Source organism: Ranitomeya variabilis, chromosome 3, assembly GCF_051348905.1.
Source record: "Ranitomeya variabilis isolate aRanVar5 chromosome 3, aRanVar5.hap1, whole genome shotgun sequence".
NCBI lineage: Eukaryota > Metazoa > Chordata > Amphibia > Anura > Dendrobatidae > Ranitomeya > Ranitomeya variabilis.
The window spans coordinates 77,636,671-77,664,527 of NC_135234.1; the positions used below are offsets into that span (position 1 = coordinate 77,636,671).

At 43.8% G+C, this 27,857-nt stretch overlaps 1 protein-coding gene across 1 annotated transcript in view; it reads right to left on the reverse strand.

Moving 5' to 3' along the window:
• Positions 1-345: 345 nt before the first annotated feature.
• ITGAE (integrin subunit alpha E) overlaps positions 346-27,857 on the reverse strand; it is a 179,764-nt gene continuing 152,252 nt past the window's right edge. The window contains exons 24-32 of the mRNA XM_077294231.1: positions 26,068-26,147; positions 25,601-25,678; positions 24,468-24,540; positions 24,280-24,387; positions 22,622-22,678; positions 18,148-18,246; positions 17,677-17,772; positions 4,078-4,188; positions 346-1,345 (exon numbers count right to left, since the gene is read on the reverse strand). Coding sequence (XP_077150346.1) covers positions 1,292-1,345; positions 4,078-4,188; positions 17,677-17,772; positions 18,148-18,246; positions 22,622-22,678; positions 24,280-24,387; positions 24,468-24,540; positions 25,601-25,678; positions 26,068-26,147 — 756 coding nt within the window. The 3' untranslated portion in view covers positions 346-1,291. The remainder of the gene's footprint in view (positions 1,346-4,077; positions 4,189-17,676; positions 17,773-18,147; positions 18,247-22,621; positions 22,679-24,279; positions 24,388-24,467; positions 24,541-25,600; positions 25,679-26,067; positions 26,148-27,857) is intronic.

Below are 27,857 nucleotides of genomic sequence, written 5' to 3' on the forward strand. Positions count from 1 at the left end.
GCACTTTATATTATTTTTCTGACCTATATATGCGATATTGCAAGATTGTGCCATTGCACTAGCACATTAACATTCGTTTTCAGTTATATACTGTATATAATATCAGCATAATTATGCACTAGCACTTTATACTATCTTCTGACCTACATATTTGATATTAACTGTGCAATGCCTTGGTTATGGTATGTACCTAATAACGCTATATGATTAACTTAATCCCTCTGGACATTTGTCAAAATTTTCCTGGATGTGCACCCTTAGTTTTTATGGTTATTGGTATGTTATCCTATTCGTTGTCACCTGATCATTAATAAAGTATGAATATTTTTCACAAATTTTGACATATTTTGATTTTATGGTCGGATCTCTTCCTCTCTTTTCTATGACCATACATTGTTTAGAGGGGGAACAGCAGTAAGCTGTAAAATTGATTCAACTTCTTGGGTTATTAACGGACGTCCCAATCAGGGCACCTTGACGATGGTGGGATGGCTTTTATGCTATTTTTCATCAAAAACAGTATTACTAAGAACCCTGAGTTATTTAAATGCACTTACTTTTTACTTATTTAGTTACAGCAGGGTTTTTGCTCATTTTGTTTCTTGTATGTTTTGTACGCTTTATGGCCAATGTGAACATGTGTTTATGTGCTGCATGTATACCAACTTAATCCAAGCTCAATTTTTCTGTTTTTCTTTATATTTTTGCATTTTGTGCAAGCCGGGGTGTGGCCTCCCTTTTCTGAGCTGGTAATTACATTTAAAAGCTTCCCCAGACTGGTGTCCATAGATTGGGACCCGGTCCTTTTGTCTGCCCTTATTCACACACTGAGGTCAACGCTGACACATGGTAAGGTTTTTTAATATTAGACAGCGTAGGATCGTCCCGATCAGGGCACCTTGACAATGGTGGGATGGCTTTTATGCTATTTATGATCAAAAACAGTATTACTAAGAACCCTGAGTTATGTAAATTCACTTGCTTTTTACTTATTTAGTTACAGCAGGGTTTTTTGCTCATTTTGTTTCTTGTAGCTTTTGTGCGCATTATGGCCAATGTGAACATGCGTTTATGTGCTTCATCTATACCAACTTAATCCAAGTTCAATTTTTTTGTTTTTCTTGGGTTATTAAGTATAAAGGATTTTTTAATAATAGCAAATAGTTTAATACTCTGGAATATATGTTCTATCTCATGCCCCATTAGCCTAAATCTCACTAAGTGCCTTCTAGTAATAATATAGTGGGTATGTCTTCTTTCCTGTAGAACCTTCTGGTCGTCTTTGATTTTGTCATTCCACTTCATTCTGGTCAAAATTTTTATATTTTCTTTTGAAGAAACCACACTGTAACAAGGACAGGAAGGTATTAATTACAACATAATCATTGTACAGTCATTTGGAACACTGTTAAGTGCCTGGAAGATGATTGTATAATGTATATTGAAAATCATACTAGGTGATAATCTACATTTTATTAATGCAGAGTTGGGTTACTTATACAATAATAGTATGCAAATTATCAGCTATTATAGTTTTGAATATACACTAATCAGTCATCTTCCATTTATTTTATTTTATTTTATTGTGTTCAAACAGCATGTTGATTATTTTGGGGGGCACTATTTTTTTCTGCTTTAATGAACATCTTTCATCAGGTTTAGAATGATAAACTGACCTCATTGAATAGTGACTGCAGAGTTGAGTAAAATGTAGTTTTTATTTTTTAACTTTTCCTCTCCGTTACAGATATTTTGGCTGGTAAAGTTTAGGGTATAATTTATGCTAAATCCAAGGGGCAATACCAGAGATTTTTTACTGGGGGTGTGTACATCTTCCACTGAATAAGGTTGACCAATCACAGGCAGACAACAACAGATAGGGGGGAAAAGAGCATGCCCCTATAACAGGTTAGAGCAGGCTGTCTCGAGTATGAGACATGTAATGATAGACATTCTACTCTCCTCACTGATCTAACTTCAGAGCTGTGTGTGATTACCAAGTCACAGGAGTAGAGCAAAGCAGATATTATTATTATTATTTATTATTATAGCGCCATTTATTCCATAGCGCTTTACATGTGAGGTAAGGGCAGTAAGTGGGGGGAGAGAAACTGAGATGACAGCATTTTCAGAGGAGAGCTGCAGCTTTGCTGTATCCCCCTCCCACCCACTGAGTGTAGGGAGAGCCATTTGTAATCACCCTCAGGTCTGCAGTGAGACCAGTGAGGAAATCAGACTGTCTGTCATTACATGTCTCACACTGCACTTAGAAACCTGCTTTAAGTTTTTGTGAGGGCATGTCCTTTCTTCCCTCTATATGTTGCTTCCTGTTTATGATTGGTCAACCTCACGCAGAGAAGAAGTACACACCCTCATAAAGAAGACTCTGGTAATACCCCCTTGCATTTAACATAACATAAAATATAACCTAAACTTTACAGGCTAATATCTGCACAATTGAGCGGTGAAATAAAAAAATAAATACTGCACTGGGAATTGAGTGCTGCTAAATATGCTGTGTCTGATCATACCTGGCAGGACACATGCATGATGATTTCCACTGATTGATCATTTTTTCTCACAGTATGTACAAACACATCGTCATTAGCGCTGTTCAACCCCTGATGGTGAAGTAAGCAGCAGTGGACATCCCCTTTAAGCACTCTACAACCCCTCCACTCTTGAGCGTCCAGCCACAAGTAGTCACTCATGAGTAAAGGGGAGGGATTGTGGAGCACTTACTGATGTAAGCTGAGGGCAGTTCAACTTTAGGGAATGCCCAACGGTGTTTCCAAGCTACAACCTTACAAAAAATACGTTTAAACATCTTTGCTAGTCTCCTATCGCTATCAGCAATTCTGCAGGGTCAAAACTGCCAAAGCATTAATGCTAAAATGGATCTGTCACCAGATTTTACTATGCAAACTTTATACACCATTAAATAAATGCCTTAGCCCTGATGTGGCCTGTGTACTTATGTTGAAAATTCATGTAAGAATGGCTGTATAACCCTGGCTGCATAATTCTGAAATGTTTTTGGAGTCCAGCTATATAAAGAAATAGATCATAAGTCCAAGTGTTTTTAGTCTCTGCCCACCCAGCCTGATTGCCAGCTGCAGCTGGTACTGAGCAGTGTGAGAACTTAGCAGGGAAGCCACTTAGGAAATTTAGTTAAACTTTCATTAAGAATTATACAGCCAAACAGAAATGGATTTGCATAGTAAATACACCATCGTTATCAGGCATAAGAGATTGCGATATATACAGTTTATATTGTAAAATTTGGTGGCAGATCCAATTTAAACTCCTCATCTCACTAAATTTATACATAGAAATAAATATAGAAAATCTTTGAGTTCCAGTAGATCAGCAATTTCTCCTCTCCCTTCTCGCAATCCAGTGCACATCCGTAAGGCCAGATTCAAATTTTTGTTTGCGCCACTTTTCAGTGGCTTTGTCTGAGTTTCTATATGAAGCCGTGAAAAATGGGATTCGGGTAGAACTTCCGTGGGGCCATCGACTTTAATAAAGAAGACATAGTCACTTTGTGCTTTGTATGGCCTCTATTTCAACAGTGTCTGCCTTCTTAAAGCAGGCACAAAAGCACACTCAACCACTTTAAACTTTTTGTTTTTAATATTTTTTAACTTTCTATAAACCTTTTCTTTTTTTCCAATTTAAGCAGATTTAAAATGCGATCAGTGTAATGCTAACAGGTATCCCATTAGGCCATGTGAACCACTTGGTAGCCGTGGGTTGGTCCTAAATCCCTTGCTGTGAGGGGCAAGATCTCCCTTCTCCAAAGAAATTGCATTATTAGCAAATTTGCACATGAGTCATTGCAATAGAATATAAAATTAATAGAGTAAATGACTGGATCTTCCTTCTAAAGTGGTAAGACAGAATCCAATTTTAATCTTTGTTATAGGCCCTCTATAAACTCTGATAATCTCTGCTCATTATCATACGGTCATGAAATTCTTAGTTTTTTCATTTTCTAATCGTCAAAAACAAACTAATGCACTAAATACGTTTCAGAGAATAAAACATTTTAGTCATTTATTTTCTGTAGCTTACCTTTACGAGAATTATAACAATAATCAAAAGTAGCAAAATTCCCCCAACAGAGCTACCAATGATGACGGGCAGAATGTTGATCACTTGGTTTTTAAAAATTGTGACTGATAACTGGAAAACAATAGTAGAAAAAACAGGTATAAAATGACAAGTATTTTTACATAGTAAGACTTGATTTAGTGTGATTAAATTATTCAGCTATTAGGGAAATAGTTTACACACAAAGTTTGTTAAAATTAAAAGAAACTCCAAAAATGGCCTCACAACGTATTAGTCATATTGAATAAAATAACAAACCAAAGTGGTTGGATTAAGTTCTGGGCAAAACCTTTGAAACAGTGTCCAAACAATACTTCTATACAATGAACAATAGTACTACAATATCTAAATAACAGCTAAATGGTAAATAATTAAAGGGAATTAGCTAACCCGTTCATGTTCTGGTTTGCCCGGTTCGACAAACATACAGTAAAAAGTTTGGTTTGGGTCCGAACTTGACCATAGACCTGAACCCAATAGAAGTTAAAGGGAACCTGTCACCCCCAAAATCAAAGGTGAGCTAAGCCCACCGGCATTAGGGGCTTATCTACAGCATTCTGATAAGCCCCCGATGTATCCTGAAAGATGAGAAAAAGAGGTTAGATTATACTCACCTGGGCGGGCGGTCCGATCCGATGGGCGTCGCGGTCTGGTCTGGGGCCTCCCATCTTCATAGGATGACGTCCTCTTCTTGTCTTCATGCTGCTGCCCCGGCGCTGGCGTACTTTGTCTGCCCTGTTGAGGACAGAGCAAAGTACTGCAGTGCGCAAGCGCCAGGCCTCTCTGACCTTTCCCGGTGCCTGCGCACTGCAGTACTTTGCTCTGCCCTCAACAGGGCAGACAAAGTACGCCTGCACTGGAGCCGCAGTGTGAAGACAAGAAGAGGACATCATCTTAAGAAGATGGGAGGCCCCGGACCGGACCGTGACACCCATCGGACTGGACCGCAGCGGGAACGCCCCTGGGTGAGTATAATCTAACCTCCTTTTCTCATCTTTCAGGATACATCGGGGACTTATCTACAGCATTACAGAATGCTGTAGATAAGCCCCTGATGCCGGTGGGCTTAGCTCACCCTCGATTTTGGGGGTGACAGGTTCCATTTAATGGGGACCTGACCTTCGGTGCTATAAAATCGCTGTAAAATGGTCATAGTCCAGGCAAGGGGGCTGCACACGGAAGCTAAATGGGGGCAATCATGCGCAGTATGCTTTGCCCAACTGCGGGCAAAGCCGAAAAGCATTAGTGCGCATGCGCCGGTGCACTATGTCCCGGAGTATTTCGCTGTGTTCCGGAACATAGTGCGCCGGCGCATGCACACTAATGCTTTTCGGCTTTGCCCGCAGTTGGGCAAAGCATACTGCGCTTGCGCAAGGCAAGATTGCCTTGCGCACGCGTGTTCTACGGAGGAAACTGAATCAACTTCAAGACAATATTGCGGCCAGCGGGAAAGGAAGGGGTGAATAAAAGACCCAAAAACACCACCCATCAGACCGAAAAAAGGGCCCACCAAATTCAGGTGACAGGTTCCCTTTAAAAGAACATAGAATAAAAAAAATAAAATAACAATCTAGAACCAGGTGGCGGAGGTCCAAGTGGAGGAATAGGTGGAGGTGCAGGTAGAAGAGGCATAGGAGGAGGAGGTAGCCAACACTGGTTTTGTGGGGGTTTTGTTTGTTTTTTTGTGGGGGTACTCTGAAAACAGGCAGTGTAATAATCTGCTGGCCTCTGTCTCTCTGTATACAGGCCGTGTAATACTCTGCACTTTTTTGTGTTGTAAACAATGAGGAGAGCATCAAATAGTGGATGTGGCTGTGTTGCTGCTGGTGGCGGTGTAGCTGCTGCAGGGAGAAAGAGGACGTGGTCTATCTGTGCTTGCTCCTAGTGCTGTGGAATCAAAGTTGTGGAGGCGAAGTCGGTGTCCAGTTTGGTGGAGTCGGTACAAAATGGACCGACTAAGACTCCTAAAATATATAATAAATTTGGTACAGTAAATTTTTTCATAAGAGTTTGGGAAGTTATGAAATGTTCTATAAATGTCTGTTCTGTTCCTGCTCTAAGGATCTCGGCTTTTAGTTGAGATGAATCTTCGCTGCACTTTATGTACATGCTCTGTAGTGAGGCAATGCTGTGGAGTCGGAGTCATGGAGTCGGGAATCAGTGAAATTGAGGAGTCGGATGTTTGACTTACTAACTCCACAGCCCTGCCTGCTACGTGCCCAAATGACACACATTCCTCTGGTGCACACAGGTGTTCTGCGTAATTTCGTAGGCATGAGTACCGCTGGATGAATGGTGAGGCCAGAACACTTTGCTTTTCACCTGGTCAATTGCTGAAAGCGCAGATTTTGCACCTGTGGCCCATGGGCATCTGTCTTTCACCTCACCCCTTGCACATCGGTCAAGCAGTCTGAACCCCAAGTCATGCAGCAGTCACTTCTGCTTTTTGATGACTCTGCTGGCTGTCTTTCCATTGTCCATCCACCTGGACATCCACCTGGATCTGGCCAACAACTGGAAGAAATTGAATGCACTGGTGCCCAACCACTTGTTCTGTTGGAGTATGAGTACGTGGGAGGGATAGTGTAAACGGTATGCAGACCACCGAAGCATGTCTCTGATGATGATTAAACAGGTGTCAACTGCTGCAGTGTGTAGTCTGGCAAGGAGGATATGGGTGATGACTGGGTGGAATATCATATGCAGGATTATTTTTATTAATTTTTTTAGAGCACCATTGATTCCATGGTGCTGTACATGATGAGAGGTTACATAAAAAACATAAATAGAAATTACAATGAACAAACTAATAGTGACAGACAGGCACAGAGGCGAGAGGACCCTATCATAGCGGCCTTACATTCTAAAGGATAATGGTGAGGAAGTCAGTAGGTTTGGGGGCTGCAGCAGCTTTGGCGTTGGTGAGGTGGCTGTGGGGCCATTGCAGCCTGTAAGCTGTTCCGAAGACATGGGTTTTCAAGATCCGCTTGAAATTTAAAAATGTCGGGGATAATTGGATGTATTGGACCACAGAATTCTAAAGGATGGGGGATACTCTGGAGAAGTTTTGCAGGCGATTGGATGAAGAACTTACGATTAAGGAGGAGAGAAAGGTTTTGGGAGGATCAGAGATTACATGGTGGGAGATATCGTGAGATTTGTTCAGAGATATATGGGGGAGACAGAATATGGGCGGCTTTGTAGGTCAGTGTTGGTAGGGATTAGCAGTGGGGAGAGGTGGAGGAGTATAGAGGATATAAGTGGATTCGTATGGCAGCAGACTTAAAGGGCCACTGTCACCCCCCTCCAGCCGTTATAAACTAAAAGAGCCACCGTGTGCAGCAGTAATGCTGCATTCTAACAAGGTGGCTCTTTTAGTTTTTGGTTCCAGTATTCCCAAAATAAAGCGTTTTGAAAGTTAGCCAAAATACCTGTCGTTAGCCAGGGAGGCGGGTCCTCACTCCCCAGCTTGAACCGCTACTCTGCCGTCACTCAAATCTTCAGGGACTTTCGGCGCCACCCCCTCCGCGCTTTTTTCTCTTCAAAACCGGCGCCTGCGCTGTGTGTAAGCTCTGGCCGTGTGACGTCCCAGCCAGGCTTGCAGACTGTGCCTGTGCGGGCATTGCGGCCACCCACCTTGGGAATCCCAGCCCCGCAGTGTGTTATGCATTATGCACTGTGCGGGGCTAGGATTCCTGGGCATGCGCACTGCGTGTGTCAGCCTGTCACCCAGGTCCCCCGCCTTACAGCGTCTTTATACTGTATTCAGTTGATCGTGCCTCCTCATACAGTATACAGTACAGTATACAGTACAGTATACAGACGCTGTAAAGATGATGAGGTTCTAGATCCCACATGGAGTCAAGGCTGTTATGACCCCAATGGCAGAGGGTCTCAGAAATAGTTTCTAAGTCTGCAAACACAGAAACCAGCTCATAGGGCAGTGGTAACTGATCTGACCATATATATCTAATCCTAGCACCACAAATACCAGCAGCCGGGGAACGTGCCTACGTTGATTCTAGACGTCTCGCGCCAGCCGGAGAACTAACTAACCCTAGAAGGGAAAAGAAAGACCTTTCTTGCCTCCAGAGAAAAGACCCCAAAAGTTGGATACAAGCCCCCAACAAATAATAACGGTGAGGTAAGAGGAAAAGACAAACGTAAGGATAAGCTAGGTATTTAGCAAAGAGAGGCCCACTAGCTAATAGCAGAATATAGTAAGATAACTTATATGGTCAGCAAAAACCCTATCAAAAATATCCACGCTGGATATTCAAGAACCCCCGAACCGTCTAACGGCCCGGGGGGAGAACACCAGCCCCCTAGAGCTTCCAGCAAGGTCAGGAATCACATTTAGTACAAGCTGGACAAAAATGAGAGAAAGCAAATAACCCAAAAAACAAAGAAGCAGGACTTAGCTTAATTTTGCACGAACCAAGACCAGCAGATAGGAGCAAACAAAAAGGATCTGATTACAACGATGCCAGGCACTGGACTAAGGATCCAGGAGGTTTATATAGCAACACCCCTGGACTAACGACCCAGGTGGGTGCAAACTGAGGAAAGAAAATCCCAGAGTCATATCACTAATAACCACCAGAGGGAGCCAAGAAGTCTAATTCACAACAGTACCCCCCCCCTTAAGGAGGGGTCACCGAACCCTCACCAAGACCACCAGGGCGATCAGGATGAGCAGCGTGAAAGGCACGAACTAAATCGGCCGCATGCACATCAGAGGCAACCACCCAGGAATTATCCTCCTGACCATAGCCCTTCCACTTGACCAGATACTGAAGCCTCCGTCTGGAGAGACGAGAATCCAAGATCTTCTCCACCACGTACTCCAACTCGCCCCCAACCAACACCGGAGCAGGAGGCTCAACAGAAGGAACCACAGGTACAACGTACCGCTGCAACAAGGACCTATGGAACACGTTGTGAATGGCAAACGACACCGGAAGATCCAAGCGAAAGGACACAGGATTAAGGATTTCCAATATCTTGTAAGGACCGATGAAGCGAGGCTTAAATTTAGGAGAGGAGACCTTCATAGGAACAAATCGAGAAGACAGCCATACCAAATCCCCAACACGAAGTCGGGGACCCACACCGCGGCGGCGGTTGGCAAAACGCTGAGCCTTCTCCTGTGACAACTTTAAGTTGTCCACCACATGATTCCAGATCTGCTGCAACCTATCCACCACAGAATCTACCCCAGGACAGTCAGAAGGCTCCACATGTCCCGAGGAAAAACGAGGATGGAAACCAGAGTTGCAGAAAAATGGCGAAACCAAAGTAGCGGAACTAGCCCGGTTATTAAGGGCAAACTCAGCCAACGGCAAGAAGGTCACCCAATCATCCTGATCTGCCGAAACAAAACACCTCAAATAAGCCTCCAGAGTCTGATTAGTTCGCTCCGTTTGTCCATTAGTCTGAGGATGAAAGGCAGACGAAAACGACAACTCAATGCCCATCCTAGCACAAAAGGATCGCCAGAACCTGGAAACAAACTGGGATCCTCTGTCAGACACAATATTCTCAGGAATGCCGTGTAAACAAACCACATTCTGAAAGAACACAGGAACCAGATCGGAAGAGGAGGGCAGCTTAGGCAAAGGCACCAAATGGACCATTTTGGAAAAGCGATCACATACCACCCAGATGACAGACATGCCCTGAGACACCGGGAGATCAGAAATGAAATCCATGGAAATGTGTGTCCAAGGCCTCTTCGGGACAGGCAAGGGCAAGAGCAACCCGCTGGCACGAGAACAGCAAGGCTTAGCTCGAGCACAAGTCCCACAGGACTGCACAAATGACCGCACATCCCGTGACAAGGAAGGCCACCAAAAGGACCTAGCCACCAGATCTCTGGTGCCAAAAATTCCCGGATGACCTGCCAACACCGAGGAATGAACCTCGGAAATGACTCTGCTGGTCCACCTATCAGGAACAAACAGTCTGTCAGGTGGACAAGAGTCAGGTCTACCAGCCTGAAATCTCTGCAACACGCGTCTCAAATCAGGAGAAATGGCTGACAAGATAACTCCCTCTTTAAGAATACCAACTGGTTCTGCGACTCCAGGAGAGTCAGGCACAAAGCTCCTTGAAAGAGCATCAGCCTTCACATTCTTTGAACCTGGTAAATACGAGACCACAAAGTCAAAACGGGAGAAAAACAATGACCAGCGGGCCTGTTTAGGATTCAGGCGTTTAGCAGACTCGAGATACATCAGATTTTTGTGATCAGTCAAGACCACCACACGATGCTTAGCACCCTCGAGCCAATGACGCCACTCCTCAAATGCCCACTTCATGGCCAGCAACTCCCGATTGCCGACATCATAATTCCGCTCAGCAGGCGAAAACTTCCTGGAGAAGAAAGCACATGGTCTCATTACCGAGCAACCAGGGCCTCTCTGTGACAAAACGGCCCCTGCCCCAATCTCAGAAGCATCCACTTCGACCTGAAAGGGAAGTGAGACATCAGGCTGGCACAAAACAGGCGCCGAAGTAAACCGGCGCTTCAACTCTTGGAACGCCTCCACGGCTGCAGGAGCCCAGTTAGCAACATCAGAACCTTTCTTGGTCATATCCGTCAAAGGTTTAACAACGCTAGAAAAATTAGCGATAAAACGATGGTAGAAGTTAGCAAAACCCAAGAACTTCTGAAGACTCTTAACTGACGTGGGTTGAGTCCAATCATGAATAGCTCGGACCTTGACTGGGTCCATCTCCACAGCAGAAGGGGAAAAAATAAACCCCAAAAAGGGAACCTTCTGTACTCCAAAGAGACACTTTGAGCCCTTAACAAACAAAGCATTCTCACGCAAAACCTGAAACACCATCCTGACCTGCTCCACATGTGAGTCCCAATCTTCAGAGAAAACCAGAATATCATCCAGATAAACAATCATAAATTTATCCAGATACTTCCGGAAAATATCATGCATAAAGGACTGAAACACTGAGGGCGCATTAGAGAGCCCAAAAGGCATCACCAAGTACTCAAAATGACCTTCGGGCGTATTAAATGCAGTCTTCCATTCATCTCCTTGCTTAATGCGCACAAGGTTGTACGCACCACGAAGATCTATCTTGGTGAACCACTTGGCACCTTTAATCTGGGCAAACAAGTCCGACAACAGAGGCAAAGGATACTGAAATTTAACAGTGATTTTATTCAGAAGCCGATAGTCAATACAAGGTCTCAAAGATCCGTCCTTCTTGGCCACAAAAAAGAATCCCGCACCAAGAGGGGAAGAGGATGGACGGATATGCCCCTTCTCCAGAGACTCCTTGATATACGAACGCATTGCGGCATGCTCAGGTACAGACAGATTAAATAATCTTCCCTTAGGAAATTTACTACCTGGAATCAAATCTATGGCGCAGTCACAGTCCCTATGAGGAGGCAGAGCACTGGATCTGGACTCGCTGAATACATCCTGATAATCAGACAAATACTCAGGAACTTCCGAAGGAGTAGAGGAAGCAATAGACACCGGCGGGGAATCAGCATGAATTCCCTGACAGCCCCAACTTGACACAGACATTGCCTTCCAATCCAAGACTGGATTGTGGGTCTGTAACCATGGCAGACCCAAAACGACCAAATCATGCATTTTATGCAGAACAAGAAAACGAATCACCTCCCGATGTTCAGGAGTCATGCACATGGTTACCTGCGTCCAAAACTGCGGTTTTGCAGCGCCAATGGCGTAGCATCAATACCTCTAAGAGGAATAGGATTTACCAACGGTTCAAGAACAAAACCACAGCGCTTGGCAAATGACAGATCCATAAGACTCAGGGCAGCACCTGAATCCACAAACGCCATAACAGGGTAAGAAGACAATGAGCAAATTAAAGTCACAGACAAAATAAATTTAGGTTGCAAATTACCAATGGCGACAGGACTGACAACCCTTGTTAGGCGTTTAGAGCATGCTGATATAACATGTGTAGAATCACCACAGTAAAAACATAACCCATTCTGACGTCTATGATTTTTCCGCTCATTTCTAGTCTGAATTCTATCACATTGCATTATATCAGATGTTTGTTCAGACAACACCACCAGAGGATTAGCGGTTTTGCGCTCCCGCAAACGCCGGTCAATTTGAATAGCCAGCGCCATAGAATCATTCAGACTTGTAGGAATGGGGAAACCCACCATCACATTCTTAATGGCTTCAGAAAGGCCATTTCTGAAATTTGCGGCCAGAGCACACTCATTCCACTGAGTAAGCACGGACCATTTCCGAAATTTTTGGCAATACACTTCAGCTTCATCCTGGCCCTGAGAAATAGCCAGCAAGGCTTTTTCTGCCTGAACTTCAAGATTGGGTTCCTCGTAAAGCAATCCGAGCGCCAGAAAAAACGCATCAATATTTGCCAATGCCGGATCTCCTGGCGCTAGCGAAAAAGCCCAATCCTGAGGGTCGCCCCGTAAAAAAGAGATAACAATTTTCACTTGCTGAGCTGGATCTCCAGATGAACGGGGTCTCAGAGAAAGAAACAATTTACAATTGTTCCTGAAATTCCTAAACCTAAATCGGTCTCCAGAAAACAGTTCAGGAATAGGTATTTTAGGTTCAGACATTGGACTACTGGTAACAAAATCTTGTATGCCCTGCACACGAGCAGCAAGCTGGTCTACACTTGTAATCAAGGTCTGGACATTCATGTCTGTAGCAAGCACAAGCCACTCAAAGGTAAAGGGGAGGAAGAGAGGAAAAAAAAAAAAAAACCTCAGAATTTCCTTTCTTATTATCCCACTTCTGCAATGCAATAAACATTCAATGTTGGCCTGGCATACTGTTATGACCCCAATGGCAGAGGGTCTCAGAAATAGTTTCTAAGTCTGCAAACACAGAAACCAGCTCATAGGGCAGTGGTAACTGATCTGACCATATATCTAATCCTAGCACCACAAATACCAGCAGCCGGGGAACGTGCCTACGTTGATTCTAGACGTCTCGCGCCAGCCGGAGAACTAACTAACCCTAGAAGGGAAAAGAAAGACCTTTCTTGCCTCCAGAGAAAAGACCCCAAAAGTTGGATACAAGCCCCCAACAAATAATAACGGTGAGGTAAGAGGAAAAGACAAACGTAAGGATGAGCTAGGTATTTAGCAAAGAGAGGCCCACTAGCTAATAGCAGAATATAGTAAGATAACTTATATGGTCAGCAAAAACCCTATCAAAAATATCCACGCTGGATATTCAAGAACCCCCGAACCGTCTAACGGCCCGGGGGGAGAACACCAGCCCCCTAGAGCTTCCAGCAAGGTCAGGAATCACATTTAGTACAAGCTGGACAAAAATGAGAGAAAGCAAATAACCCAAAAAACAAAGAAGCAGGACTTAGCTTAATTTTGCACGAACCAAGACCAGCAGATAGGAGCAAACAAAAAGGATCTGATTACAACGATGCCAGGCACTGGACTAAGGATCCAGGAGGTTTATATAGCAACACCCCTGGACTAACGACCCAGGTGGGTGCAAACTGAGGAAAGAAAATCCCAGAGTCATATCACTAATAACCACCAGAGGGAGCCAAGAAGTCTAATTCACAACACAAGGCCATCCGAGTGATGGGGGCAGTTCGGAGGAAGAGGTGGTGGTCACACTGCTTCAGCTGCACAGCCCAGTTAGCATGGCAGAAATGTGGAAAACCTTACTCAGCACGTTGCAACATCCAGCACCACCATTTGATATGGTTCGTATTAGCAGGAGGCAGCGATTACATTATGCTTGTACTTTCTCAGGATGAATAGGTTAGACACTAAAAAGCCCAACTAAGCCTGCCAGTTCCTGTACAGACTAAATATCCTGACACCGCAGTCCCTAGTGGTACCTGCGGGTACAGAGATAGCCCTAACCAAAGAACTATCAGATGGCAACTGGGACCTAAACTCCGTAAACATCCATTAAGTTGCTTCATGTTCCTCCTAAAGAACCAGAGCTAGAGTAGAGTGCAAATTAATTAAAAGAGAAGTGTGCTGAACAAAGGAAAGATGTTACAGTGAGTAAAGTAAATGACGAACTGCCAATAAAATAATAAAGCAATTATTCTTAACAAATATGCAGCCTATTTACTAAAGTTAAACAGGAAAGAGGCACAAACTATCGCAGGGAAACAACAAGGTGAAAATCCTTAGCTCAAAGTACAAAGACTGGCTCCAAACATCAATATAATCTCAGAACATCTAAAGGAATCTGTCACCAGAAGGAAACGCCCACTGGAGGACAGAATATAAGACTGCACCCAAAAGGTGATAGGTGGACAAAGGAACCTGTCACCATAAAAAACACTATTAACCTGCCGTCATGGAGGCAGAGACACTGCTGGTTCAGTCACCACTCTGACAATACAGAGCAGCTGCTGTAACCACACCGAAAGCCCTGACTGACACTCCTTCTGCATTGGGGCCGGTGGCACAGTTACAGCTGCCGCTATGTATTCTCAGATCGGTCACTGAACCAGTGGCGACCCCATCTCCATGACTGAAAACTGAATGCTGGCGAGGGAACCTACTCACACACAGATCTGCAGTGAGATCAGGAGAGTAGAGAGTGACCATTACACATTACACTGGTGATGCCCCCTTTTATTTAAAACTAGATGGTGGCCCCGATTCTAACGTATCGGGTATTCTAGAATATGCATGTCCACGTAGTATATTGCACAGCCCACGTAGTATATTGCCCAGCCCACGTAGTATATTGCCCAGCCACGTAGTATATTGCCCAGCGACGTAGTATATTGCCCAGTGACGTAGTATATTGAACAGCCCACGTAGTATATTGCCCAGCCCATGTAGTATATTACCCAGCCCACGTAATATATTGCCCAGCCCACATAGTATATTGCCCAGCCACGTAGTATATTGCCCAGCCACGTAGTATATTGCCCAGTGACGTAGTATATTGCCCAGCGACGTAGTATATTGCCCAACCACGTAGTATATTGCCCAGTGATGTAGTATACAACACAGAGCCACGTAGTATATTGCCCAGCCACGTAGCATATTGGCCAGTCACGTAGTATATTGCCCAGCTACGTAGTATATTGCCCAGCCACGTAGTATATTGCCCAACCACGTAGTATATTGCACAGCGACGTAGTATACAGCACAGAGCCACGTAGTATATTGCCCAGTTACGCAGTATATTGCCCAGCCACATAGTATATTGCCCAGTTACGTAGTATATTGCCCAGTCACGTAGTATATTGCCCAGTTACGTAGTATATTGCCCAGTGACGTAGTATACAGCACAGAGCCACATAGTATATTGCACAGCGACGTAGTATACAGCACAGAGCCACATAGTATATTGGCCAGTCATGTAGTATATTGCCCAGCTATGTAGTATATTGCTCAGCCACGTATGTCACAGGTTAAAAAAAAAAAATCATATACTCACCTTCCAGGGACCCTTGTAGTCCTGTCGCCTCCTTCTCGCGCAGGCGCGCAGGACCTGTGATGACGTCACGGTCACATAACCGTGTCGCGGTCACATGACCGTGACGTCACTGCAGGTCCTTCTCGCGCAGGCGCGCAGACCCTGTGATGACATCGCGGTCACATGACCGTGACGTCATGGCAGGTCCTTCTCGCAGACCATCCTTGCCACCGGAACCTGCCGCTTGCATGGAGCGGTCACCGGAGCGTCGCGAGGAGCGGGAAAGGTGAGTATATAATGATTTTTTATTTTTTTAATTATTTTTAAACATTAGATGTTTTTACTATTGACGCTGCATAGGCAGCATCAATAGTAAAAACTTGGTCACACAGGGTTAATAACGGCGGTAATGGAGTGAGTTACCCGTGGCATAACGCGGTCCGTTACCGCCGGCATTAACCCTGTGTGAGCGGTGACTGGAGGGGAGTATGGAGCGGGCGCCGGGCACTGACTGCAGGGGAGTAGGGAGGGACTAATCGGACTGTGGCCGTCGCTGATTGGTCGCGGCAGCCATGACAGGCAGCTGGCGAGACCAATCAGCGACTTGGATTCCATGACAGACAGAGGCCGCGACCAATGAATATCCGTGACAAACAGACAGGAGGACAGAAAGACGGAAGTGACCCTTAGACAATTATATAGTAGATAAGCTTTGGAGGTTTAGTCTCATACAGATCTATACCCAGCCCGTAGATCTTTACAGATCATTTACATATAAGAAAAACATGAATATCTCTAGAATAAAGCATCGGATAATAGATATGAAGGCATCAGTTTATTCAGCTTCCTATGACCTACATGCCCATATACACATTTCTTCATCTTAAATAAAGGTGTTTTAGCGATCTGATATGGGGACATGACACAAGACTTCTATGTATTCATCTTATTCACCATGTACTTATATCCCCACCTCATAGCTTGCTAGACAGACGTTTATTAATTACTGTCAATGCATTTACACCAGTATTTCATGCTGAGGCAGCCAATGTTGTGTAGTTAAGCCTCTGCAGGATTTATCTTCAAGATTTTTTGATTGTTCCCGAGCAAGATTACATGTATCACACATCACATATGCTGCTTTGTAATGCATGTCGCTCATTTTTCCCTAAATTGTCCAGTTTCATAAAGGTTCCTCATAGTTTTCAGATAGTATCAGTATAATATTTTACATTTATAAACTTCTACATAATGGTAAATGAGGGTGTTGAACTAGTGATAGGAGAACTGATTCGCAGGACTCCAGTCCATCGGCCAGGTCAGTAGTCTATGACCACTGGACCGGAGGCCTGCGAATCTTCTCTATCCTCTCAGCTTTACCGGCTCTTCTTTTGATTATCCAGGCTGTTGTGATGTCATGTGTACGATGCTCGGTATTGATGACATCACACCATCAAAACTAATCAAAAGAGAAGGAAAACTTGGCGATAAGAGGAGATTTGCAGGCTCCCGTCCTACGGTCACATAGTAGTAACCTGGCTGATGGACTGGAGCTCTGCGAATTGATTCTCCCGTCTCTAGTGTTGACACATAAATGGTCATTTTAAAGGGTTTGTAAGAGAAATAAAACTCATGGTCACGTTCTTCCAAAAAATGTTGCATAGGTTGTATCTGGAAATGCACATTAAAGAGGCTTTCTGGGCTGAGAAGTCAAATCAGCAGACACACAAGGTGTCGAATTCTGACAGTTGTGATTCCCCTCTATTCCGCGTGCGAGATGGTGGTCATGTGACCACATGTATTTGCATTGTTGCGGTCACGTGCTGACTAGATTCTTCTGCACTTCTCTCAATAGAGACTCTGAAACTCTAATTGGCACATGACAGCAAGTATGCAATTAGCTTAGTTTTGGTCTTGTGACCGCCCACTCGCTCAAGGGAATTGTGATAGTGTGCGCATTACTGCAGACATCTTCTTCTTAGCCCAGAACACTATATTCATATATACTATAAAGTGAATGGGCTGAGGTATAATACCTCAAACAACCTGTAGACAGACACAGCAAATGTTTTGGAAGATAGTAGCATTTTTCTGTTACCCTTTAATACCCTTGAGGGTTACATCTATACAGCTTTCTATAGCTCACCTGCGCCTTGTGTTCTTGTTCTTTTAGGTTTACGTACAATGTTTGGTCATAAAGAATTTCTCCGGTGACATTTAGTTCTTGTGTTTCCTTTAATATCTACAAATAGAACAGAAATGTACAAATGTGCAAAAGATATTTGTGCATCGATGTAAAAGAAAGTGCACAGTAAGATGGAGACGCTCATATCCTCAATGCTCCCGACCATGGGAGCCAAGAAGTGAAGAAGTGAACCCCAACTCTGCAGATCTAGGTCTGTAATTTATACTCTTCGTTACTGGAAGATACTCCATGGATCATCTGCATCTGAGTTCCAAATGTCATTCATATTTTGGGGTTCAGCTATTTCAAAAATTGTAAAATTACCCACAAATAACAACATTGAATTCTGCACAAGAAGAATGGAAGAAGCAGCAAAGTAAGACGAATGAGAAATAGATGGAGCTTGTAATCAACAAGGGAATCAAACCTTACCTCATCAAGTTTATTCAAAAATAATCTTGTATGTATCTTTATCTCTTCCCTTCCAGATGTGACATTGCACAAGATAAAGCAGCACATGATTTCCTTGTCCTGACAAATAGAAGTGGGTTTAATGAACACTGTAAATGCTTTGTAATGTTATACCACACGGTTTGATTTTCCGCCAGTTTACTATGCAGGAACTCAAGGGTTAAGAGGCAAGTGATGTGACATATCGTAAGGTTATGTGATAGAACTTGTTAAACTGTAGTGGGATCCAAGTGATTACACTGAACATTTTGGCACTTTATGGGGTGGTTGCTGGTTAATTTAGCCTATTATTTTACATCAATCAAAGTAAAGGTGGTAGTTGCTGAGATTTGTGCCAAATGTATTAAAAGATGGATGACTCTTTAATATTCATTTTGCACCCTCTATAAGGTCAAAAGAAAACTACACCTGCTATTAGCTGACATAGGCACCATTTATTTTTACCTCAATTATTATATTGGTATTATTTAAAGGAGCACCCCAAGGACACACATCTGAACCCACCAGTTTCCTGCACTGCAAACCATTGTGCCTGCTAATTAGAGGACGGTAGCTGATGTCGGCATTTTAGCCCCATGTTAGTCCCAGGCACCACATAGCAGTGACGATATGCATCACCCAAAGCAAGCACGCTAAAGTCAGCTGTCGGCCTCTGTGCCTGTTATTGAAGAGAAAGCTGAGTGTCGTGGGAGCATGGGAATGTCAGAAGAATCATATATATATTTTAAATGTGTTAGAGAACAGCTGCAGAATGGGGAACATTACACCAGGATGGGCCCAAGAGGGGGGGACATTATACCAAGAAGGGGACATTACACCAACATCATGGACATTATTACTGGAAGGGGCCCAGGAAGGGAGACATTATTACTGGAAATGGCTCCTGTCATGCCGTTCTGTCTGTTTCTGGTTTTCGGCATGACAATGATGTTTGCTTTAACCCTTTACTCTTTTCCCCCTAATTTGAGCTGGGATACTGTTGGCTGTTACCTGGATGGAGCCTTCTCAGTTCCCTGCTCTGCTGCGCAGCCGTACATGGTGGTTAGGTCTTTTCTGTTGTAGGACCATCCGCATGTGCGGTCCCTGGTTGCTGCTGTGGAATCTGTCCGCGGGTTGTGAGGTAATTTGCAGCTGGTGCATGACTTTCCACGTGTGTCAGTGCGTGCAGTTTCAGTCAGGTGCCCTGAGCCTCAGATCCTGCACTGATGGTGCTGTAATGGTTTCTGTTTGTGCTTAGGGCGTCCGCGACCACACCTCCCCTGCTTTTATCAGGGTTAGGGTGTGTACTTGAAATGCTGTCCCCAGCCAATTGCTGAGTGGCAGCTCCTATATAAAGTTCCCCTGCCCTATGGGCGGGGCCTGAGCTACTCACAAAGCTCCTGAACTTTGTTATGTGTGTTTGTGTTTCTGCACCTCTCCTGTCTATGTTTTGTCCTGTTCTGGCGCCTGTTCTGGAGGTGGTATATCCAGGCCCAAATCCTTGATCCTGTACCTGTCCTGTACCTGAACCTGTCTGAACTGTGTCTGCTGTGATTATGTTCCTGGAATCCCTCTGCATCTGGAGCCTCACTCCCAGTGACTTTTCATCTCTTGTAACCGATGTTTCTGCTGAGCATCTACTACTCTGTGCTCTGTCTACCATGCAGTGTTAACCCCGTCTGGCCCACGTCCAGTACGGCGGTGCTTGCACCATCACGCTTGAGTTCCTTCCTAGGTCTGATGCCCGGAGCCTGACGACTGCAGTCTGGAACCTGATGACCGCTGTCTGAAGCTTGGAGCCTGATGACTGTGGTGGTGCTTGCAGGTCGTTTTGGATGTCCGGAACCGAACGACTCCTGTCTGATGTCTGCCGGTGACCCTGTGTCCAGATGTCCTGAAGTCCTGTCTGTACCCTGATGTCCTGCCTGTGTCCTGATGATCTCATGGACCCTGATGTCCTGATATCCTGTCTGTACCCTGATGTTTTGTGTCCTATGTCCTGGTGTAACTGATGACCTGGGCTGCCACGCCAGTGTCCCAATTGATGACCTGGGCTGCCACATCAGTGTCCCACATGTCTATCCAATGTCCTGATGACCTCGTGTATCCTGATGCCCTGTGTTCTATGTCCTGATGTAACTGATGACCTGGGCTGCTACGCCAGTGTCCCAGCTGATGACCTGGGCTGCCACGTCAGTGTCCCAGATGTCTATCTGATGTCCTGATGACCTCGTGTACCCTGATGTCCTGTCTGTACCCTGATGTCCTGCCTGCGTCCTGATGACCTCGTGTACCCTGATGTCCTGCCTATGTGTGCCTCGGTGATCCGTTGGTGTCTTGGGGTCCACTGGGTGGTACCCTTCTGGGAGGTGTGGAATCGGGAGCCTGGCATAGTCTTGTTTGGTTTATGTACTGTGTGACTTCACTTTAGCAAACTTTACTTTCTCTATACCTGAAGTTGTGCAATGTAATCAAGTCCTACATGTCTCTTTCCTTGGCCACATGCTCAGCTGCCACGGAACCCCAGTCTCTGCCCTCCCCAGTTCGGGTAGGCCCGGGTCCCCCTCTGCAGTTTAAAGGGTCTGTATTGCGTTCACGGGGGACGCGCGCCCCCTTCGCCTTCTGAGGTCGGTCGGCTTGGGGGCGTCTATGGGTTGGGCCATATTAGCGGCTGCAGCTGACCGTGACAGCTCCTTCATGATTTGGGACATTATTACTGGAGGTGGCCTAGGATAGGAACATTATTACTGGAAAAGGTGAGTATGGTTACATTATTACAGAAAGGGGCCTAGTTGGGGAAGTCTTACTGGAAGGGGCAAAGGATGTTGGACATTATTACAGGAAGGGGCACAGATTAGTGGAAATTCTAACAGGAAGGGCCCAGGATGGAGGACATTATACCAAGAAGGATCCAGGATGGGTGACATTAGTACAGGATGGGAGGGGGGACGCATATCTTTATAGGATTTAGAACTCTACAAGGGCCCAGACACCTGACCCACATGCAGGCGGGAAGGGTCAGGTCGAAATTTTCCTCCGGGGCTCTTTGGACTCTTGTTACACCACTGAAATTACGGGCACATTACAAAGCATTTCCTAACACATGTGAAGAGCATGCTGCGAAAACCAGCGTGAACAGACTTTGCACAACAAATTAGCTGCATTTGCAGTACAAGTACAAGAGGTTTCCAACTCCTCATCCCCAAATGTTAAAGATCTGCACGAAAATCAAAGTATACCATAGATGTAAAAATCCACAACATTGTCATTCACTGTGAATTTTACCCTTTGCAATGCATGGGCTAAAAGCTGCAGTGGTCAGTAATAATAGTCGCTACCTAAATTCATGATGAATTCCAATTCACAATATACATTATATTTGAAATGTTATAATAATACATATCTTTCTTGTAAGAAAATATGCATTGTTAACCTACTGCCATCTTGTGACAAGTTTATGTAAATTGCCTGTGATTTTATTATCTGCATTTACGGTTGGTGTTGGCTATTATGTGGTGCAGCCTTATTGATGAAGTAGGTTATTACCAGTTGAGTGTTTAAAAATGGAGAGGTCCCCGAAATGTTGCTACAAGTGCAGACATTTGGTCCCTGATGCAGCGCCTCAGTTGGATATGGCTGGAATTAAGGCTGTTACACCGCGTTTATCCTAGCTTCTCCCTGGTTAAAGTGGTGATAGATTTTATTACTGTATATTTATGTGGATGAAAAATGTATCATATGAACTGGAAGCATAGAAGCATTGGCCAAAAGAAATGTTTTGGTATCGGCGCGTTTATTGACTGGCAATGAAAGGCAGCTTTGTGGAGAAGATGTGTTATGGTACTTAAATATCAAGGTGTCTAAGGGTATGTGCACATGTTGCGGAAAGTGGTGCGGATTTTTCCGGACTGATTTTGGTAAATCTGCTGGTAAACCGCACTGCGGATTTCCAGCGGAATTACCGCAATTTTTTTGTGGATTTTGTGCGGATTCCACCTGCGGTTTTACACCTGCGGATTCCTATTATGGAGCAGGTATAAACCGCTGCAGAATCCGCACAAAGAATTGACATGCTGCGGAATAAACACCGCTACGCTTCCACGTGTTTTTTTTCCACACCATGTGCACTGCAGATTTTTTTTTCCATAGGTTTACATGGTACTGTAAACTCAGGGAAAACTGCTGCGAATCCGCAGTGGCCAATCCGCTGCCGATACGCAGCAAAATCCGCAAGTGTGCACACACCCTTACTGTATGGTGTGATGGTCGATTTCTTAACATAAAAGCCTGTGGCCAAATTTGTGCCAAAATCGGCCACTTCTGGACCTTTATATTAATACTGATGAATGTAGAATTCCTGAATAAATTTGCATTTATTCCACAGATCCTAGAAATACTTTGTAGGATGTTTATGATTATCGGGATATATTATCTTAATCATTCATATAATACTTACATTAAATCCATTTCCACATATTTGCTCTTTGGTTTCCGTTCTACATTGAGTTGAATTCTAAAAAAAAAATGTAAGATTTGATCTTATTAATATAACATACAAAGAAAAATCTCCAAAAAAGTAAAAATTCTCATACAGCGCAACAGCATTATAAAAGACCCATTCTAGTCTACACAGACAGCTACAGTGAGGACCCGTGAGTTGGGGGCTTCGTGCCAATGGTACCGACCCCACCCCCGCCCCACCCGTCATCAGAATTTCACAGGTGCTGCATTGGCGGAATTAATAGTATGGTGGATCAGGGAGCGGTCGGCTCCCTGCTGCACCACTCAGCCGGAACGTCCGTGTCTCACCGCTGCAGGCATGATTTACATCACTATATCGTATATGCTACAAGGAGCCTCAGTGCACACCATTCACAGACCAGAGTAATGGGGGAACAGGGTGAGATGAATAATATTCAGTTTTTTAATGTCATTACTTGTAGGCAGCTCTGTTCCGATCCTAAAACTGTATGTAGGGCCTTATTGGGGCATTATACTGTGTGAGGGCTGTAGGGACATCATATTGTATGGCAGCTGTGGGGCCATCATACTGCATGTAGGCGCTTAATACTGTGGGGGGGGACGACCTCATACTTTGTATGGGTTTATAAGGGCGTCAGACTGTATTGTGAGCCCTCACATCATGCACTGAGAATAAACAGAGGTGCCAACAATGTTAAAGTCCCATTCAATAAATAATGTAATGAGGATAGGGGACATATAAGGGCTCACTCATACCACCAGGGGAGGACATACCGCCACTGCAGCTGGTTCAATGGACCAGGGCTTAGAGGCGGAGGGGGGCCCTTGCAGGCAGGGCCGGCGTCATCCAACCACTGCCCCCCCCAGAGATTCTGAGAACAGGGGTCTACAGTGTAATCCTGAATGGAGCAGAGTTGTGCTCTCTTCATTATCTAGAGAGCTGCTGAGCACTGCGCTTGGCTCTTTCCATCAGTTCCATAGACAATGAATATAGCAGAAGACAAGCAAGTGCCCCTCCAATCCATTCATGGCTGTGCTGCAGAGTCCTATCCCCAGGATTGCTGGCGGTCCTAGTGGTCAGTCCTCCAAAAGTCAGTAAGTTATTCCTTGGGGATAACTTGATTTATTTGGGGAGAACCCTTTATCAAATACCAGATGCTATAGATACCAGACATATAATTTACTACAATATGTACATGGTTGAGCTCAGCAGAACCGAATCCTAATGGGGATATTTATCTCCATCTTAGTAAAAATATATAAATATATATAATTTTAGAGGTGTGGGGGCCCAAATAGAACTTTTGCTATGGTGCCCTGTGAACTCTATGCACACCCCTGCTTGCAGGGTGGTGATAGTGAGGGCAATCTGGTCTGTTGCTCAGAGCCAAGGCTCTGGGGGTCAAATTGCCAGATTGTCCTCATCATAAGCGGCATGCTGGGCAGGGAGGTCCAGACAGCTGTCAGTGTCCGCCCCTGCTGATAATGTACTAATTTCTGCTATTCCTGGTGCTGGTCACAACTTTTTATAAATTGTTTTTTTCTGGTCATGTGCTGTAGTTATGCAGGATTTATAACCCCTAAATAACAGTGATTATTAAATGAACATCAGATCATCGGCAGGGAACGCACCTGGATCTTCTGGATAAATTGTATTTCTGAAATAGTAACACTTCTCAGTTTAATGGGGACCTGCAACTCTAGACTCAGCTCAGCAGAGAATGGATTTTCTGCATTCACCTGAGGATACAATTTTATGTATTAAATCGGGGGTGAATAAGCTGCTTTCATAACAAACTTTAGGAGTATTGCACACTTACATTAAATGCATATTGGACCTCTTCATACAATGCTGGAGCAGATGGCATTGTCACATAAAGTGCTGCCTGTTGGCTAAATCAATAGATAAATGTTAAGTACTGTAGGATTTCTACTTGCTCAATTGTGCTTCATGTTAGCACAGGAAGCGATTTTCAGTAAAATGTCCAGGCTGGTTTAGTAAAGGATTTCTACTTGCTCGATTGTGCTTCAGGTTAGCACAGGAAGCGATTTTCAGTAAAATGTCCAGGCTGGTTTAGTAAAGGATTTCTACTTGCTTGATTGTGCTTCAGGTTAGCACAGGAAGCGATTTTCAGTAAAATGTCCAGGCTGGTTAAGTAAAGGATTTCTACTTGCTCGATTGTGCTTCAGGTTAGCACAGGAAGCGATTTTCAGTAAAATGTCCAGGCTGGTTAAGTAAAGGATTTCTACTTGCTCGATTGTGCTTCAGGTTAGCACAGGAAGCGATTTTCAGTAAAATGTCCAGGCTGGTTTAGTAAAGAATTTCTACTGCTTGATTGTGCTTCAGGTTAGCACAGGAAGCAATTTTCAGTAAAATGTCCAGGCTGGTTTAGTAAAGAATTTCTACTTGCTCGATTGTGCTTCAGGTTAGCACAGGAAGTGATTTTCAGTAAAATGTCCAGGCTGGTTTAGTAAAACCTTCATAAACCGCTAAGGAGAAACAGCCAAACAAAACAGTCTTTTCCAACACAAAATGAAAACACAAAGCTAACCGTCCATACAGTAGTGCGGGTTCGCCTGCTTGGGTTAGTGTCCAGCTCCTGAGTCACTAGCAAACACAAGCAATACTGAAGATCTTCACACCTCCACACACAGGCACTGAATGAGAAAACGGCTCTCCTTTTTATCTGTCGTACCACCCCTCAGGGTGAGGATATTATGAGGCTGATACAGCACTCCTAACACATTATGGGAGTAAATCCTGCTGTCAGGTTCTTTTTAAACATATTGTAATATCACACCAATGTTTTTCTAAAGATCCTAAAGAGTGTAAATTGCATCTTGTTACATCTACTCCTGGTGCACATATCAGCCAAACAATTCCTGGATGTTAAAAATAAATATCTTATGCCAATATAAAAGCCCTGATGCAAGAAACATTTCCAGGACTTACACAGAGAGGACAGCGCTGAAGGAATGTCTTACAGGGAACACGGTTTTCTGAACCAGCGGTGCTGAGACTTTGTTAAAGCTGAAATCAGTGAAATTATATATTAAAAAAATAATAGCATATTATACAGTCATGACATACGGTTGTGGGTTCAAGAGTAGGGATCATCAAAACTAACATCATATTGGCATGTTAGTGATACCTTTTGTAAAAACTAAAGACTGAACATACAGTATGTGTGGTCCTTATATAAATAGTGCCACATGGACAGAATAAATGCAGTTCCTTTATACAGGAATTGGCAAAGTTGTGACCACAGTCAGCTTCACAGATGATGCCGTTCTAGGTCCATGATCTCTAAAATATTTTTTATGCAGAATCCTAAAGGTGACAAAAGAGCCAATTTCCTGATTATATAGGATACATAGGTTAAACAGTACTAAAATGACTAAATATAAAGGTATACTTACTTGTCAACCACGTAATAAATGGTAGCCTCCGGAGCAAAAAATGTCTTTTCAGTTAGTTGCCAAATGATAGAAAATGTCTCCTACATGAACAGATAGATATATATATTATTACTGCTGAGCAATGTAATGTCATGTCATTTCACAGGGACTAGAAAATAAACTATAAAAAGGCAAAAAAAAGTCAAGGTGTACCTAATATGGCCCCTATCACTACTGTCTCACCTGTCTATGTGCCAAGCCAGGACTCATCAGAACTGGGGAAATTAAAGCTAATCAGGCATACCTTATAATTAAAACCTTGCTTAGAAAAGATGGGCTGATAAGGGTGCCGAGCACCGGAGAGTGCCCCCCAATTATTATGTACCACAAAAAAGTTAAAAATACTGTATACTGATTTGTAGTGTATATATCTGTATATTAGCCTCATAGCGTATTTGTGCACCTGTACATTAATTTGATACTGTAGGTGTGTCGGTCCTATGTTTTTTTATTTTCAGTGGTATATATTGTGGATGAGGGTGTTGCCCCCTTCCAGGCTCAGTACCCCTATTAATCCACCTTTCCCAGTAAAGTTTTAATCACGAGTTACGCCTGGTTTCCTTTCACTTCCCTAGTTCAGAAGGGGCAATACTTGGCACTTTCATAGGTAGGACATAGTGATCAGGACCATCCCTATTGATGAAGGTACACCTTGACGTGGTTAGATGCTCTTTTGTGCTTTTTTATCAAAATAGTGTTAATATTATTTACATGTACTATTATTTATTTACTGCAGGGTGTATGCTCATTTTTTTTTTTACTTGGGTTTTGTCTATGTAAATTCACCATAGAGTTAAAGAGGTTTTCCGATTTGCATAAAAAACTAGTCACTAAGTAAGCATAGCTTTTATTCTTTAAAAAAAAAACCCTCATGTTTTAACCACCTCCCCGGATCTAGTGCTGAGTCTCGCCACTGCTCCTGGGGTGTGGTATTGTCTGCGGCACTAATGTCATGTTGACAGCGCTGTAGCTAATCAGTGTGCGCAGCAGCTGTGCACATGTAGATAGCATAAGCCAATGCGAGCCAATGAACTCAAGGATTGGCTGCAGTGCTGTCAATAGGACATCAGCATTGAAGACAATAACACGGGGCAGCAGCAGAGACTCAGCCTGGGTCCTAGGAAGAGCAAATAAAGCAAAGTTTGAGTTCATTTTTTTTAAAACAAACTGTTGCTGTGAACACTGAACAGGGGTTTTCTGAAAGCGGAAAACCCCTTCAAACTGATACCACTGATGTATACATTTGTAATCGAAACGTAATATAAAATGATTAAACAAATCCAAATCTGTCGAGAGTACATCAAAATACTGATCCCCCTAAGCTGTGAGTCTGGAAATAATAGTCAAAGAATAACAGACTCTGTAATTGGGATAATTTTTAGGCTGTTTTTACTCTTTATTTTCCAGATTTCTCAGCTTAGAGGGACCGACACCAAAGATATAGGCACCAATCCATCAAAACTGTTGTTTTACCTGATGACCAGTGCACTAGGGTAAGATGCACCAGGTTTAAGAAAAGGTTGAACCTCATAATAAATTTGGTGCATCTGTCAGCTACGGTCCCCAAGGTAAGAGATGAACTTCAGGAATATATTTCTGTTGTAAATTACAGCACTTTATTTAAATGATGATGAATTAATTGTCTGCTCTTGGCTACTCCTCCTTTCAGCTAAGTTATTCAATCTAAAATGTAGCATCATGTGCAGTTAGGTGGGTGGCAAGGATAAAGTTTTGGTTTTAAAGAGTAACTA